At 33.0% G+C, this 18,245-nt stretch overlaps 1 protein-coding gene across 1 annotated transcript in view; it reads right to left on the bottom strand.

Annotated features, from left to right (window-relative positions):
- Nucleotides 1-18,245, bottom strand: part of NCAM2 (neural cell adhesion molecule 2) — a 521,997-nt gene that overhangs the window by 7,529 nt on the left and 496,223 nt on the right. Inside the window, exons 16-17 of the mRNA XM_027584956.2 lie at nucleotides 12,382-12,586; nucleotides 3,501-3,620 (exon numbers count right to left, since the gene is read on the bottom strand). Of these exons, the coding sequence (XP_027440757.2) occupies nucleotides 3,501-3,620; nucleotides 12,382-12,586 (325 nt within the window). The remainder of the gene's footprint in view (nucleotides 1-3,500; nucleotides 3,621-12,381; nucleotides 12,587-18,245) is intronic.

Genomic DNA, 18,245 nt, shown 5'->3' with positions numbered 1-18,245 from the left:
ACTTAACTGACTGAGCCACTCAGGTGGCCCTTTATTTTTTAACAATAGTTTCACAAATCTTACTATGATGACAATGATTCAAGATGTATAGATTTTTCTACCGGTCTTGAATCCAGTGGTTTATGATTATGCCTTATTTACATAGCTTTGGGGGGAAGATTTCCTCCCTTGACAAAATATTTTTTCCACATCAAAAACAAATTCCAGGGCGCCTGGGTGGCTCAGTTGGTTAAGCGACTGCCTTCGGCTCAGGTCATGATCCTGGAGTCCCAGGATCGAGTCCTACATCAGGCTCCCTGCTCAGCAGGGAGTCTGCTTCTCCCTCTAACCCTCTTCCTTCTCGTGCTCTCTATCTCTCATTCTCTCTCTCTCAAATAAATAAACAAAATCTTAAAAAAAAAAAACAAATTCCAGTTCAATTCTGTACTTTAAGGTCACCATTTTGTGGGGCAGTGAATGCTACTATGCTAATTTCTCTGGGGTTTTTGTGTAATTTCTTTTCCGTTTTTGAATGAGAAGAGCAAGCCATTAGGTTCTGAAGATCAAAGCTATTATGTGAAAACTAACCAATCACAAGTAAGTCACGGGTAAATGTTACTACATCCCATTGCTGGGAATGAAACAGCATCTACTTTATACCTGTTAGGGCAGATTCTTTTATGTGTATTATAAATAATGCTTTCACAGTTCTTCCATTCTCCCACTCCCAAGTATGGCAAATATTGATAATAAAAGATAAAACCAATAAGGTCACCTCTAAGCAGCAAAATATAGAGAAATTTAGAGCTTGGGTGGGAGGTTAGCATAATACTTAATATATTTTTATTCAAAGAATTATAATACTGGAATTAACCAGTGTTTTCAACTAATTCTTGGATGATGAATTTTTGCATATATAGTTTTCACTACTTAAATTTATGTTAAATTGCTTTCTTTAAAGATTACAGTTAATTCTATTATTTTTATGTTGAGTATTTCTTTTCTATAACTGAGGATTGGAGTAGTTATTAGATCATTTTTTTTTTGTTTTTGTTTTATTTTTTGCAAAATATTGCTCTGTCACATGTAAGGGCATTTTCTTAGCTAGTTTTTTGTTTTGTTTTGTTTTGTTTTTTGTATTTTCAAGTTTTTATTTAAACTCCAGTTAGTTAACATATAGTGTAGTATTAGTTTTGGGAGTAGAATTTAGTGATTCATCATTTACATATAATACCCAGTTCTTAGCTAGTTTTCATACGCACCAACCTCTCATTGTAAATGTTAATCAACAGACAGAAATATGTTTTGTTGTGTAAAATTTTGCTTCATTCAAAAGACTTCTAACTTCTGAAGGAAAAACTATAGAACCCACCTTGTAAAAGCTGCCTCTACAAGAGTAAACTTCAATTTAGAAGGTAATAATCTCTAAATGCAGTCACTGCCATGACCTGAGGATTTTTTTTTTTAAGATTTTATTTATTTATTTGAGAGAGAGAGAATGAGAGACAGAGAGCACGAGAGGGAAGAGGGTCAGAGGGAGAAGGAGACTCCCTGCTGAGCAGGGAGCCCGATGCGGGACTCGATCCCGGGACTCCAGGATCAGGACCTGAGCTGAAGGCAGTCGCTTAACCAACTGAGCCACCCAGGCGCCCCGACCTGAGGATTTATACTGAAAATTTAGCTGCATAGTAGTACTTTGTATTTCTCTAAATAGTAATTATTTCAGCCCCTTGAGAGCAGATAGCAGGCATTTCTGAAATAAGTTATTTTCTTCACTTGTGACAACATACAGCCTTCCATTTAGGATAAGAAACCCAAATTAAATTTCTCTGTAAGTGTTTTCTGGTAAAGAAAAAGGAATCCTTAAAAACACAAACAAACAAAAAAAACCCCAATATAATTTAGAAGTAACTTTAGTGAGCAGTATTTAAAAAATAACGTGATAGTCATGGTTTTGTTTATATTCAATATATTCCATAGAATACTATTATCATTCCCTAGTAATGTCTTTGGCTTGAATCATTTTAACTTTCATATTGTCTGAACATCATCTTTGCACATGTTCATCATCTTTGCAGATTTAGTTGAAATATCTGCTATGGCTATAATGGAGGTCTGATGGGTACAGAAAGAAGTAAATAATATAATCTTGAATGGAGAGCAAGCACCATTTCCTATATAGACATTAAAATGATAGATAATTTGGGACACCTGGGTGGCTCAGTCGGTTAAGCATCTGCCTTTGGCTCAGGTCATGATCCCAGGGTCCTGGGATTGAGTCTCACAGTGAGCTCCTTGCTCAGCAAGGAGCCTGCTTCTCCCTCTGCCTGCCTCTGTCTCTCTCTCTCTCTGATAAATAAATAAAATCTTTAAAAAAAGAGATAGACAATTTAACAGTATTTCTTCTTCTTTCTAATGAATATTTTTCTTTTTAAAGTAGACTTGTGTACATTTTCACACTATTAATTTTTATTTTAAATTGATATTCATATTCAGAGTAATGACTCATTTCCTGACCCTTTTATATTTCAGTAAAAATCAGATTTTGAAAGTATCACTTTCTTCTTTTTAAAGATTTATTTATTTTATTTTTTATTTTTTTAAGATTTTATTTATTTATTTGAGAGAGAGTGAGAGAGCACAAGCAGGGCGAGGGGCAGAGGAAGAAGCAGATTCCCCATTGAGCAGGGACCCCAAAGCTGAACTCAATCCCAGGACCCTAGGATCATGACCTGGGCCAAAGGCAGATGCTTAACCACTGAGCCACTCAGATGCCCCTTATTTATTTATTTTAGAGAAAGAGATTAGGAGTGCATGAGTGGGGGAGGGGGCAAGGGCAAAGGGAGAGGGAAAGAGAGAATCTCATGCAGATTCCCCACTGAGTACAGAGCCAGACACAGGCTTAATCTCACAACCCTGAGATCATGAGTTAAACTGAAATCAAGAGTCATATATTTAACCTTAACTGACTGAGCACTCCAGGTGCCCTGAAAGTATCACTTTCTTACAGAGTAAAATAAGCGTAAGAAAATCCAACTCTAACATGTTCCATCTTTTTGACATTTTTACATAAAATTATAAATATATGTTTGAACAGTAGACTTTCTCTGGCATTGATACAAAATTTTCATATGTAATGTCTCCCTAGAAAATGGTTTTCGATATTCTCATCTATTTTCTTTGAAAAAGAAATAGTTTTCTACAAATGTTATTTGTAAATATATACTACAAGGAATGATAATGTTATCATTTTACAAGTATTTATCTAAAAATAATAAAGCATTTGATGGGCGCCTGGGTGGCTCAGTGGTTAAGCATCTGCCTTCGGCTCAGGTCATGATCCCAGGGTCCTGGGATCAAGCCCCGCGTCGGGCTCCCTGCTCCGCGTGGAGCCTGCTTCTCCCTCTCCCACTCCCTCTGCTTGTATTCCTTCTCTCGCTGTCTCTCTGTCAAATAAATAAAATCTTTAAAAAATAAAAATAAATAAAAATAAAAATAATAAAGCATTTGAAGCTACTTACTCAGGTTCTGTTAGTGGTGTGGTTTCATTTGGCTCATTTACTGGGCTCCCATCCTCATGATTAGTGATTCTTTCATCCTCTGTTCTCATCTCCACTATTGGTTCTTTTGATCCATCTTTCCTAGAAAAATAAACAAACAAGAAAACCTTAGTTATGTAATGTAAAAATAGATGCATTATGAAACATAGTTTAGAATCTCCACATAATCCCACCTCTGCCTGCCAAAAATCCAGCATGGTCAGGTTAAGAATACCCTAAGAATTTTTTATTTTTCATTTAAATTCATCTCACCCACATAATTTTCACTCAGAAAAAATAGAAAGGAGAAATTCCATTTTATCTAGGATTCTTTTTTTTTTCATCAAAATTGTGTTAATTTTTTGCAAAAGTCTAAATTTTAAATTTGATTGTGCAGTTTATTTTGGGAAATAAATAAAAATATATTTTGTTAAAGGAAATTATGACATGAAGTAGCTTTTTCCCCCTAAGAAGCCATATGCTTTAGATTTTTTTAATTTGAAATATAGCATCAGAAATAATGCTTCTATATTAAAATTTAGAAGATAAAATTTATCTATATGAGATGTAGCATTGTTTTAAATGTTTTTATGAATTATATGAATGATTTTAACTATAATATGATATTGACTATACATATTCATGTTTTCAAGAAAATAGTTTACATAAAAACAATATTATAACACATAAGCATGATGTTTTCATTTGTAATTTCAAATCCATGTCATCTTTATTGGATTTTTAAAATATGAGAATAAGTGTAATTTTACATAATTGTGGAATTTTCATAAAATTAGAAAGTTTACACTAAGGTTTCATTCCTCAACAAATGAACAAAAAGAAAGAAAAACAAGAAGGCATTTAGTGATGACAAAGGATAAAGTGAGATATAAGCATTGAGAATGATACACTCGTAATAGAGATTATAATTATTGCACAAATACAAAAAAAAATGTAAGGGAGGGATAGGGGTCCTCACATACCCAGGGACATAGTCTCACCATACAATCTTGCAACTGTACTCTAACATATTTTACCCAAATGAACTGAAAACTTATGCCCATGCAAAAATCTCCACATGAATGTTTATAGAAGTTTTATCATAACTGCCCCAAAATGAAACCAAGTAAAATGTCCTTCAACAGATGAATGGATAAACAAACTGTGGTACATCCATACAGTTGGATATTATTCAGCAATAAAGAGAAATGAGCTATCTAGCCACAAAAAGACCTGGGAGAACTTTAAATGCATACTGATAAGGAAAATAAGCCAGTCTGAAAGGCTACATACTATGTAATCCCAATTACACTGAATTCTATAAAAGGCAAAATTATAGAGAAAATAAAATCATTGTTTGCTGGAGGTTGAAGGTGAGGGAGGGATGTAATGATGGAGCACTGGGCACATTAAATCTATTTAATATTGTAATGACAGATATATGACATTAAAATTAGTTCTTAAAAATCAAGTAAACTAAGAGTACATACAAAATAAATCAAACAACAAAACCCCAACAATGGCACAAATATTTAACATACCTTACAAATGCTGACTCTTGAACAGGAAAATATTGAGACTGATAAAACACTTTTGATCAGGTGGCAGGTTTGATATTGCTCTTATTTCAGTATGTAGGTCCCTCACATACATACACTTCAAAATATGAAGAATGGATGTTAATAGAAATGGAAGAAAATCTAGAACTCTATAATCTAGAGTTAATAGTGAAGAACCATTTATACCTCTAAAATGCAAATGTCTGTGAGACCTGGTGATTCTGATGTGTTCAGCACACCTGAATAGCGACTACAAGGAAGCAAGATCTACATAGTAGTAAAGATGATTAAAGAGCCCACCACCATTAAATTTGAGCTTTATGTTGTTTTGTTTGCTGTTTTTTCTTGCAAACAAAGATTGATTCTTTTAAAAAATTCTTCATGATATCAATGCCCTTGATGACATAGAGGTTGATACTGTTTGGAAAAATGTGGCTATTGCTGACTCTAAGCAAAAAAGTGATTCAAAGGGTTGGATTTTATGTTTATATTAGCAGGTGCAGATCTAGGGGTGTGAATTAAATAAAATAGAATGCAAAAAAAAAGAAGATAGTGAATTTGGATTTTAATTGTATCCTCCTTTGCTTATGTATTGAAAATAATACATGAGCAAACCACTTTAAACTAGAAATAATAAAATAAACATTACTAAAAGGGAATTAGAAGAGTTAGAAGAGAACATGGGTGAGTTGTCTTAAAATCCTTATTTTTGTTTTTAGTGATCTTTTACATTTTTAACTAGCTAGTGTATTCATATATTATAGAATTCTACAAAGGGTATATAGAGAAAGGTACACCTCCCTACCATTCCTATTTACAGGATATTAAGTTACCTATCATAGAGACAAGCACATTTTCAAACTGTTTTCCAAAGACATTCTTTCTATTCATATACTAGCATATATGTGTGAAAATGCAGGGAGTTATTTTTATACAAATGGTACATACTAACTGAGTATAATTTTGCCTTTTCGATGAACACTAGAACATTTAGAGCTGCCTTTTTCTTTTCCATGGCACATACTATCCCATTGTATGTATGCACTATATATTTGGCCAGTGTCCAACCAACAGACATTTAGGTTGTTTCCAATATCTTCTATTAAAATAAATACTATAAGGAGTATGAAATGCATATTTTCCTTACTCTTAGGTGAAAATATCTGAAACACACATATAATTTCCATGAGTCTAATGCCTATCTTGTATAAATTATATTTAATTATACTTGAAATGATATCAGAACTATTACTGATATTTTCTGTCGAATTATAAAAAAATGGTAAAGGCAGTATTTTATTTAAATTGGCATAAAAATGCATGCCACAATTTATGGACAATTTCACAATGTATAGACTGGTAAAAACTAAATAAATTCCTGCCAGGTTTCTAGAACTGATTATTAAGCAGGAAATGACAAGTACAGCAGAATCGTTAAAATGATGTGCCCTGGGTCCAAACTAGCTGACTCTCACTAACTTACAGCATAAGCATTTCTCTGTCCTGTTGCCTGGATAGTAAAACAGAGATGATAGTGAGACCAAACTAATTTCTTCAGTGTTTAGCATAGTGCTTAACATATATGAAGCCCTGAATCAGTAACTGTCTTCAGTATTCTAGGAGGGCAAAGAGGATTTATGTTGGGAAATACATTACTAAAACTTGCAACTTCAACAAATTAAAGAAAAACAAAATGAAAATATCTCAAAACACACTAAGAACGAAAGATCTATAAAATTCATCGGTTCTCAAATAAAAATGGAAAGATTCATATAATTAATGGCATCATAAGAAAAACTCAAACCTTAGAATAGACTGGGGAAAATATTTGCAACAAATATGACGTCAAATAATTAAGGGCCATATTATATAATTAAAAAGTTAGAGAAAAGTTAAATAACTCCATGAACATTTGTACAGAATATGAACAAAAAGCTCCCTGAAGAAATAAAGTGACCAAAGCAAAATCATAAAACAAATAAGCTCAGACTTAACCTGGATCAGAAAAATGCAAATTTTAAATGATATCTTTCACTTATTATATTGAAAAAAATAAACATAAATTGATAATATTTAATGTTTGTTTGAAAAGCTATAGAGAAATATATATTCTCTGATTTTATTAAGAGTTTAGTATAGAATTTTGTGGGCAATTTGTCAGTATTTTTTAATTTTGATTTACATTCCCTGTCTAGGAGCATAATGTACATTTACAACAAGATTTATGTAAAAGTTAAGTTCAAACTGCATATTATACTTCAATATGATAAAATATTGAACGTTTCATCTAAATTGTCATCAAAGACAAGGGGATAGATGCATGATGGTATTTGATACTATAGAATACTATTTATTTATAAAAAGAAGGATCCAGAAATTTACATGCTGAAAAGGTACCTTTTGAAGCTTCACTGCTATCTGAGAAAACATTGCAATAATAGATGTACATTATATGTGCATATTTATACATAGCAGTGTGTGTGTGCATGTGTACATAAATTAGATGCAATTCTTACCTTTGCTTCCTATAGATAAGGTATTTATTTCCTCTAGTTTCTTTCAGGAATTTTTCTTTATCTTTGAATTTCTGTAGTTTGAAAATGATATGACTAAGTATACTTTCTGTTGTTTTATTTTGTTTTGTTTTGGGCATTTGCACTCCTCAGTGTTCTCTGAGCTTTCTGGATCTGTGATTTTGTGTCAGATATTTATTTGGGGAAGTTCGCAGTCATTAATGTTTCAGATATTTCTGTTCGGTCTCTATTTCTTCTCCTTCTGGTATTCCTATTACACATATGTTTCACCTTGTGTAGTTGTCCCATAGTTCTTTTTCTGTGGATTTTTTCCAGTCTTTATTTATCTATTTATTGATTGATTGATTGATTGATTGATTGATTGATTTTTTAGAGAGAGAGAGGCAGGGAGGGGCAGAGGGAGAGGAAGAGAGAGAATCTTAAGCAGGCTCTATGCCCAGCACAGAGCCCAACATGGAGCTCGATCTCACAACCCTGAGATCATGACCTGAGCTGAAATCAAGAGTTGGAAGTTTAACCAACTGAGCCGCCCAGGTGTCCCTCTGTTTGCTTGTAAGTTTTGGTATTTTCTATTAAGATCTCCACAAAGCTCAGAGATTCTTTCTTCAGCCATGTCTGGTTTACTAGTAAGCTCCTCTGGGACATTCTTCATTTCTATTAGGATGTTTTTGGTCTCTAGCACTTCTTTTGGATTCTTCTTCAGAATTTCCATCTCTCTGCTATATGACCCATCTTTCATGCTGTCTTACAGTGTTCTCACCATATTAATCATATACTTAAAAAAAATCTTGGTCTGATAATTCCAACATCCCTGCCTTCTCTGAATCTGGCCCTGATGCTAGTTCTACCTCTTCAAAATGATTGTTGCTTTGAGTATACCTTATAGATTTTCTTGATCCTGGGACATGATGTACTGGTTAGAAGGAACTGCCAAATATAGGCATTTACTAATGCGGTGGAATAGAGGCATGTGGAGAGGGTGTATTCAATAATCTTATCATTAGGCCTCAGTCGTTAGTAATTCTGCACCCCTGGACTCCAAAGTTCACCATTGTTCCTCGGGATCCCACCCTGAAGTGAGTTGGGATGGTTCGAGTGGACTGGAGTTAAATATTTGCCTTCTCTCACCTGGCAGTAAAGGGGGCTGGTTTGGATATCTCTCTGTACATTGAAAAGCCATTTTCTCTCTCTCTCTCTCTCTCTCTCTCTCTCTCTCTCTCACACACACACACACACACACACACACACACACACACACACTGGCTAATTACTTTCTATCAGATTTTAATATTTTAGTTCCTTTACAACTTAAGTCCAACCAGGAAAATTCTTTCTTTTTTTTTGTAGCATTTATAACAGAAACTATTTATTTATTCATCCATTTGATTGTTATTTTTTACTGAAACATTTTCCCAGCAGAGTAAAAGCTAGATGATGGGACTAGTTTGCTTTTCTTCACAGTTGTATCTCTGGGGCTTAGAATAGTGCCTGACTATGTAGGTGTTCAATAAATATTTATTAGCATAAATTAATGCTTGGGTGGACAAGAGTATAAGCATAGTTTGATAAAGTATAAATCATTCACCATTTTTATTAGATAAATGATGAGAATGCAAGATAAAGGTAAGTTTAAATTTATAAGAGCCAAATAAGGGAATATTCTAGAACTTTACATGAATGACATTCTGTATGCAACTGACTTTATTTCTCTTTTCTGGAACTTGATACTCTTTAAACAAGAATACTCTAAGTGTGTAATTAACATATTCTGTAAAAATCTGCACAGTCTTATAATTGTGCTAACATGAAAGTACTAGTCTAAGAATACTTCCGATCATGTTTAGAGGCCAGTAGAGATCCAGTCCATCCAAATCAGGAATATTCTATTTCCCATTGTGATTTTATGTAAAATTTTTGAGAAAAAAAGTATAATATCTTCCCAATTCGAACAACGAATTTATGAAGAAGAGTTGAAAATTATTTTCCCAAAGCAGGGGAAATGACAATATAAAAAGTTATGATGGATAACAAACACAGAATGAACTCCGTGTTTTCATCTTCCCAAGTCTTTAAGGTTAATTAAACCCAGCAGGACTTAGAAACCAAAGTGTTGATGGATAAATTACCAATTAATAGAGTGAAATAAAAATAAACGGCAGAACTTGAATATACCTCATTGTTTTGCACACAGTCACCAACATCCCTCCAGTTAATTAAGACAAAAACATGATTTCTCTTTCTTTCACCCCAAAGCCAAATCAATCAATAGTAGTTGACTCTACCTCAGCTTTATCTAGACTCCAAACATTTCTATCTGCCTATAGTACTGCTACCTTGGTCCAAAAGAATATAATTTTTTACCTGGAGTATTTCAAGATCCTCCCACTCAATCTTTCTGATTCTCAATCTTTCCTCTACACCTATCAACCTTCCAGTAATTCATTGTTCACAAGTAGCTAAAGTAAGCTTTAAACACTTAACTGGCAGTGCCTGGTTCGCTTAGTCATTTAAGTGTCTGATCTTTGGTTTCGGATAAGGTCATGGTCTCAGGTCGTGAGATCAAACCCTGCATGGGGAGCCTCCTTGGGATTCTCTCCCTCTCCCTCACCTTCTTTCCCTATCCCAGCTCTCTCTCTCTCTCAAATAAATAAATAAATAAATAAAATCAATATATCAATATAGCAATCAATATATTTATATATGATTATGTTATAAACACAGGGTTTTCTCAATATGTGAAAAAAATACTAGGTATACATTTGGTATATATTTATTTAGTTAATAAGACAATGTAAAAGCACAGCAGGTTATTAAAAAGTAGACTTTGTTCTAATGAGGAAAGCAGGAGATACTGGATAGTGAACTGATCCCACTATGTTTAATATGGCACACGTTACTATCCCATTCAGGCGGGAAGCAGAGCCTGATTTCTGTTTGTTCTTTGCTGTGTTCTGTGTCCAACAAGTAAGTAGGTGGCATTTTGATTGTGAAATGAATCTAATGTTTTTTTGAAATGAAAATGTATGTTATCTAATTTAGCATCTCATGAAGTGAAAATATCCCTTATAGAGAGTCCGTAAGAAGTGGTCATAGACAAATTGTATAGTAGGATTGAAATAGGCTCGGAGATGTAAACAAAACAAAACAAAAAACAATGCAGCCATGAAGAATGGATTTTCCTATATTGCTAAGTCTAGAAATTAATGCCTGATGCTCTACATGCCTAAATGTATGTATAGAAAAACAAATAGAAATGACTCAACAATAAAAAATAAATGAATTACTGATAAACAGAACATCATGAATGAATCTTAAAACATGATTGAATGAAAAAAGCCAGACACAAAAGAGTAAACATTACAGGAATCAATTTTTATCAAGTTCTATAACAGCTAAAAGTTATTTATGATGAAAAAAATCAGACTAGTAGTTCCTGGGGCAGCGGGAGGAATATGAGTTGTCTGGGTAGAAACATTAGAGAAATTTTGAGGATGATATTAAGTTTCTGAATTTTGATAGGGCTTGGGTTATACAGATATAAACATGTGTCAAAACTCATCAAATAGAAGATTTTATGCATTTTACTCTATGTAAGTTTTACCTAAAAAAAAACATTAACAAAACTGCATGCAATGCTAGGCAAGTTGAACTGTGTAGGGGTTAAGTGTATGGATTCACTTTGAAATGCAAAAAGTAAAATAATGGATTGAGGAATAGATAAATATGGGATAACAGAAATATAATCAAGTATCTTTTGCAGAATCCAAGTAGTTGATAAATGGGTTTTGGCTATAAAATTCTTTTAACTCTTTTGAATGTTTTAGACATGTAACAGAAAGACTGTAAGATTTAAAAGGTAAAGGAAATGTTCTTAATTCTTAAGAATAGTTATTTTTGATTACAGGGTTTAATATACACACATATGTATATGTATACAAACACACATACACATACACATAAACATTGTGTGTTTAAATCACATGTGGGTGTGCATGTTCTCCTGTGCCTTCTAACTTTTTTTTCATTGAGCCTATTGTACTTTTTGAGATTAGGTTCAGATCTAGCAAAACATCACCAACCCAAACAAAAAGTGTTAAAACCTCTTAGTTGCCCTTTTACATGACAAAGGAGTTCCCTATAGTACTCAGCTCTATGTATTTTCTTGGAATTCATATTCTAATTGAATGAGATGCTACAGAGAGTGCCAAACTCTAACATATAGTCATCTTTTGATCAAAATTTGGAAGATGAAATTCAGAATCCATACTAATGTATCACATAGCACATATAACATGGCTATACAATCTTGAAACCTCTATATAGTCATCTGCACTTGAAGGAATTGGCATAATTTATATTTTTACTCAGTTTACCCCAGTTTTTAACTCAGATTACTGTTGGTGTCCTTCTTTTATTCGATATAAACTGAAAAATAGTGGGAGAAATCAAAAATACATTTGTACCACTGTCTATATTTCTATTTCTATTTCTTTTTTTTCCTAATTCTATTTAAATCATGACTAATTATTTTTTGTGTGGATCCCATTTTAAGATTTATTTTTTAATAGTTTGGTTTCAAAAGCATTTGGCTCTATAACATGTTATATTTAAGGTCATATAGACTTAAGATCAGAAAGCAGACAGTACAGTGTCCAATGGTCTTAGAGTCGAGCTCTTTACTCTGCTCAGAAAAAAAGTCCCTGAACAAAGTCTGCAAGCTTGACCATAGCACTTGTGTAATGTAATGCGTTGTGAGTGTCTGCTACTTACAGGTATGCAGCTTTTCCTTCTTCGAGTTCTTTACTTTTCCCACTAGAGCCACTCTTCTTCCCACACATTCTCCTCGTGATGCACATCAATAACCCACATTGTCTAATAAAGAAGCAGCTGACGTCCGTTACCACAAGGATTAGCAAGAGTGCCGCCACTCCCAGGCCAATGACTGCTCCAAGCCCAAGACCATTAAAAAGCGTATCTTAAAAAATAAAAGAAAATAATTTTACTAAGCTCCAAATTAGAAAAAAACAGACAGTTATTTTGAAAATAAATCTTAAATAAAGAGACAGGAAAAAAGTGATAAGTCACCGGCAAATTTTAATTTCATAATTGTTGGGAACCATTTTCTGGCTTTCAAACGATATTTTAAGCAACTGACATGTGAATGATTTGCAATATTTTTTCAAACTTTATTTGGAAAAAAACTCTTAAGTAGCTCTCTTTCCAATATACTTTTTGATTCCCTGAGGGGAAGATAATGAATGTTATCACATCCCCAACGGTACTGTATCAGAAAGTCACAACCATTAATGGATCACCACATTGCTAAAAGGAAAATACAGTCAAAACTCCTGTAAGAAAAGATTAAATAAATGTTCTATATGGAATTATCTTAGTTTTAAGTCTTAAATTTGCAAATTATGTGTGCTCCAAGCACTTTGTTTTGACAGAGAACACACTTTAAAATATCTGTATATGAATATTTTGAAAATCATCATTTTAGAATAAATGGCTTACTTGTATTTTTTCAGTTAATATTTTAATAAATCGTATTAGACTAGAGGCAAACTTGTACAGAGCTATGGTACTTATGACCTTTCTGAAGCTTATCATGGGAAGGTAGGGGATGATGGGAGCCATTTTTCCTTGATGTGTGGCTGCAGGAATTCCTGAAAGTCATACAGAAATTATCGATGGAAGAGATGACTGCGAATAGGCTGGAATATGCTGATTAAGTACAAATAGCAAGGAGGAGAGTGGTAGTGAAAATGAATCAAGTGTTTTATAACTGTAGTTGAAGATGTGGGTAGACTACACAGTCACAGCAGTGTTGGCACAAAAATAAGCACCATGGAAGGAGATTAAACTGGCGATACTGTGTTATCTAGAGAGAAAAGAATAAAATTCTTATAGGACAATTTTAGAGAATTATTCGAAATGATTCTTTTTTAAAAAACTTTATTTGACAGATAGAGAGTGCACACACAAGCAGGGGGAGCGGCAGGCAGAGGGAGAGGGATAAGCAGGCTTCCCACCTAGCCTAGGTGGGAGACCCACACAGGGCTCAATCCCAGGACCCTGGCATCGTGATCTGAGCCAGAGGCAGACGCTTAACCCACTCATCCACCCAGGCACCTCTATTTAAAGTGATTATTAACTCAATTATGTTAACATTTGTTTACATAACATTATAAAATTATAATTCTCCTTTTTAATGACAAAATGCATTTATTACTCAGCATCATAATGGCATCTTAAATATATAAGAGGTGTGTAATGCAAGTGAGAGACAAGGACAGATGCAGACTTGGTTTGGAGAAAACCACTTCTGAAAAAAAATACATATGTAAAACAAAGCTTTTCTAAGTTATATTTTTAAAATTCGGTGTAATATTTTAATAATGACTTGAAGAGATCGTTATCTAAAGGAATCAATATAACTTTTTATTTTAAATCAATAAGCTGGTGCTGAATGATGACACACCTGTCTGAATCTTAGTTGATTTTTCTACTGAATGACTGAGCCTCATATCTATATCTTTTTTTCCCCCCAGGAAACGCATGTTTTATAAAAAAATCATTCTATCCATGACATGTTTCCTGGCACCTTCCCCAGCGACTTTGTGGTTTACCTGTGCTAAAACATGGAGGTACTTCTACAGCATCTCCATGAAGTTGCAGGTGAGAATTCCCTAAGTATTGAATCAACAAACTTACAGCTCCCATGCCCAAGCAAGTATACTTTTGATTGTAATTCTTTTGTTTCTGATAAAGAAAAACAGGAAACAAACATATAATTGTGTTAGAGGAAAATTAATTTTTCCTGCCATTTTCAGAATCTCTGTTCCCCAGCAAACTTTACCATACTACTTAGGTAGTGATAGTTTAGGAAAATTGCCTAGCTAAGATCCAGAGAAATTACTAGTTTCCATAGCACTCTTCTCGTATCACATGAACCCACTTTGAGGAAAGGCTGAAGAGACAATTAAAAATCATTTTATACATTTTCTTCCATTATCCATTTTAAAATACAAATGAGTCTTACCTGAATGTACCATTACAATACAATAAGGACAATTCACCTAATGAAATTTCTTTGACTATATGTAAAGCTAAAAATTTTTTCAAAATCCACAGGAATTCATTTTGATATACTGCACATGATTCAACTACCAAAGCTCAGAAAAGAAGAGTTGAAAATATGAACCTGATTGGGCATTAGACTCTCTGGACACATTGACTCAATAACCCTGTGCTTTAAACCAGTCACTCCTCTTCCACTTCACTTAGGTCCTTCTCACATGCAGAACGGTTCTAGACAATAAATCCCACAGATCAATGATGATCTACCTGGCCCATTATTAGATCTTCATTTACCTTTTTTTTTTTTTTCCTAAATATAAGTTCCACACCCAGCATAGAGCCCAATGCAGGGCTTGAACTCACGACCCTGGGATTGAGATCTGAGCTGAGATCAAGAGTCGGACACTTAACCCTCTAAGCCATGCAGTCACTCTTTTATTTACCTTTTTTTAAGTTTGAAGGGACTGGCTTTCTACTTAAATGCACTGAAACTGGTGTCCATCACATATTGCTGTATATCCTTGGGTGAGGCAGCTAACTTCTCTAAGACTGAGATGCCACTTTATTAAAATGAGGGCAATTACAGAAACAGCAACAATCACAAACTAGATCATGGGGTTTTTGGAAAGACTGTTGTGAATATAATAATGTACTTAATACTTCTAGCACTTATTGCTCAGGTCAGAGTAAAAATCTAACAAGTATTGGCAATATTATTATTATTATTATTATTATTATTATTACTATTGCTACTATTATTTTGCTATTGTAAAATTCTGGGGAAATGAGGTTTTGGTGGAAAAAATAGGCCATCTAAAGTTAAACTAGTCTATAAACATATTTCTTTCATCAGCACCCTAAAGTGGGACACTATCTCTTATTAAACACTGATTATTCTCTTGAGAACACAGTCATTTTTACTTATGTTTAGCTAGTTAGCTTTTAAATGATAAATATTTTATTTATGACCTTTTTAGCATTAAACCAGCATATTGATCTGCTTCATTTCCATCTTTAGAAAAGCTCTTAGAAACATTATATTTGTAAAGCACCTTATGGTAAAGGAATATTGATGCTAAAATAGCTATTACTTTTTTTCTAGGGAAACAAAATTATACCTTTTAAACTCATGATTATAAATGTTGAAGGTTACTTGAAGTTATTTTTATGGAAAACCAAATATGTTTTGTCATTGCGGAGGATAGGATGTATAGCGAGTAGGTTTATGTAATAGATATTTAATTTTCTTTTAAAAGTTATGTGTTTTTTTTAATTGGCTTAAAAATGTATTTAAATGCTAATATTTTCTCACGTCCCATGAAGTTAGGCTATAATAACTATGAAAGACAAATTTTCTATTTTTTTTTTTCTGCCACCTATTTATTCTGGTGGAGAAGCTTACTTATTTGTCTTTGGCTTTTTCACAAACAAAATCATGACCACATGTAAAATTACATCACTAGGATTTGGGGCCTAACAATGTTTTATTTTTTCAGTAACATACAGAAAATACTTTCTTTTTAAGTTAATTACAGTTTTAATTATAGAACTAATTGAGACTGAACATAGCAATCATTTAAAGGATTTTAAGTTCAACTTTTCTTTTTTAGCTTTCCAGAATATTTACACATGTGCTTTAAAATATATGATATTTTATGATAATTTTTACAACTCTATCACATAGGAAAACAATATTATCAGCTCTACTTTACACATAAGGAAACTGAGGTCCAGAGAAGGACAGTGGCCTAAGTCACAGGATAACCCTTGATATTAGATCAGTACCAATGAAGACTATGTACCTTCAGGTTTTATATTGTTTATACCTGTGTTAGATTTATGTTGTGTATCATCAAATAATCAGGAGAGGAATAACATAGTAAATAAATTAAAATGTGTAGTTTTCTTACAGAAAAATGTCCATTTTTCCCCTACACTACTAGACAAGGAACAATTATTTAAATGATATTCAACAATAGAAATCATTTTTTTATGTATTCTTGCTATTAGCTCTCTCATTTTGTATTGCTCTTTGAAAAGGGGGGTTTTATATTAGAATAAATAAGAATAAATAATTTAGGAATTATAAAGTTTAAACATCTATTCTTTTGGTATATATTTTATCACTGAAAGCAAAGAGGAGAATCAGGTTGACTGAATTTCTATAACTTTCCTCCCACCTAATCTTCCATCGCATGAAATTTAGAGTTTGGCAAGCTGAATCAGTACAAGTCCCCAGACCTTTATGTAATCATGTCCTAACTGAAATAAACACATACAAATTATTAAAATAAGAAAAATAACTTCATTTTAAATTTTGTCACATGCATGTCTTCATGTTTCTGTTGTAGAAATTAACTCACAACTAAAACACTGGATTAATTTTCCATGAAATTTATTGCATTTGATAATACTAGTTTTTCAAAAACCTGTATACTATATTCATAAAACTGGTCTTGCTTTTTGACTCCTTAAGTAGTTTAGTATTTTATTTACCTATTATTCTATTTGTACGTATCATCTTCTACAAATTGAGAATGACTTTCAGACTTGGAAAAGTAATAAAAACATTAAGAAAAAAAAATTTTTTAATCTAATAGGTCTGAAAAATGGAGATTTCATTTTTGCTCTCAAAATAGTGGTAGCTATTTCCATGAGAGATATTCCTAAATATCGGTAAGTAAACGGTGTATGAAAAACAAGAAGACATTCAAAAATCTTTTGGTGTTTCTCATAACATTGCTAGGTACTATATCCTCCAATATCGCAGGAGGTATACTTGTCTCCTGCTTGTATGTTCTTCCTTCATCCTGCTCAGAGTAACACACTTTCAAACATCAATTGATCTATGGAAAATCTAGGTGTAAATCTATACACACATATGTTTACATATATGTCCTATCTGAAAAGAGGTGAAGCAGGTAGCTTTCTGCAGTTGGGCTCCATCTGAGCCACAATGGTCAGCTACTTTAAAATCGGACATCTGGATTATCTCAAGACTTTGTGGCTGCACAGTTAAAAAAAAAAAAGGCTATCAAAACATTTATGCTTCACAAACCTTCATTGAGTACTGCCTAATTAGTGTAGTACATATGTATGATATGTACTAAAATCAAAATAATACAAATTAACATAAATCTTTAGAAAAAAAACATAAATCCTTAGGTTCATACATCCTTTTAAGTCCTTTTCTACTTACGAAGTACGTAGTTCCTAAAATTTCATTTCATTTCATTAACACAACCAAAGAACAAAAGAGTAAAATTTTTATATTAACTAGAGCATACAGTTAATAGTAAGGGCTTTCACCAGGATTATGATAATCTTGCATTATATAAGGCATACTCTAGGGTAATACATCCTTAAAAAAAAAAAAGACATTGCACTAATTTAAAAAACTAACTACCATCCCTAAGGATTTCACAGTTTCTTATTGTGTTGTTAGACAAGCTGTTTTCAAAAATCAACTGTCACTTACAGACTTGGGAATTATCTTTTTTTTTTAAAGATTTTTTTTTTTTTGAGACAGAGAAAATAAAAGAGAGAGAGAGCAC

Source organism: Zalophus californianus, chromosome 1 (assembly GCF_009762305.2).
Source record: "Zalophus californianus isolate mZalCal1 chromosome 1, mZalCal1.pri.v2, whole genome shotgun sequence".
NCBI classification, from domain to species: domain Eukaryota; kingdom Metazoa; phylum Chordata; class Mammalia; order Carnivora; family Otariidae; genus Zalophus; species Zalophus californianus.
This window is presented reverse-complemented; position numbering and strand designations above follow the sequence as displayed.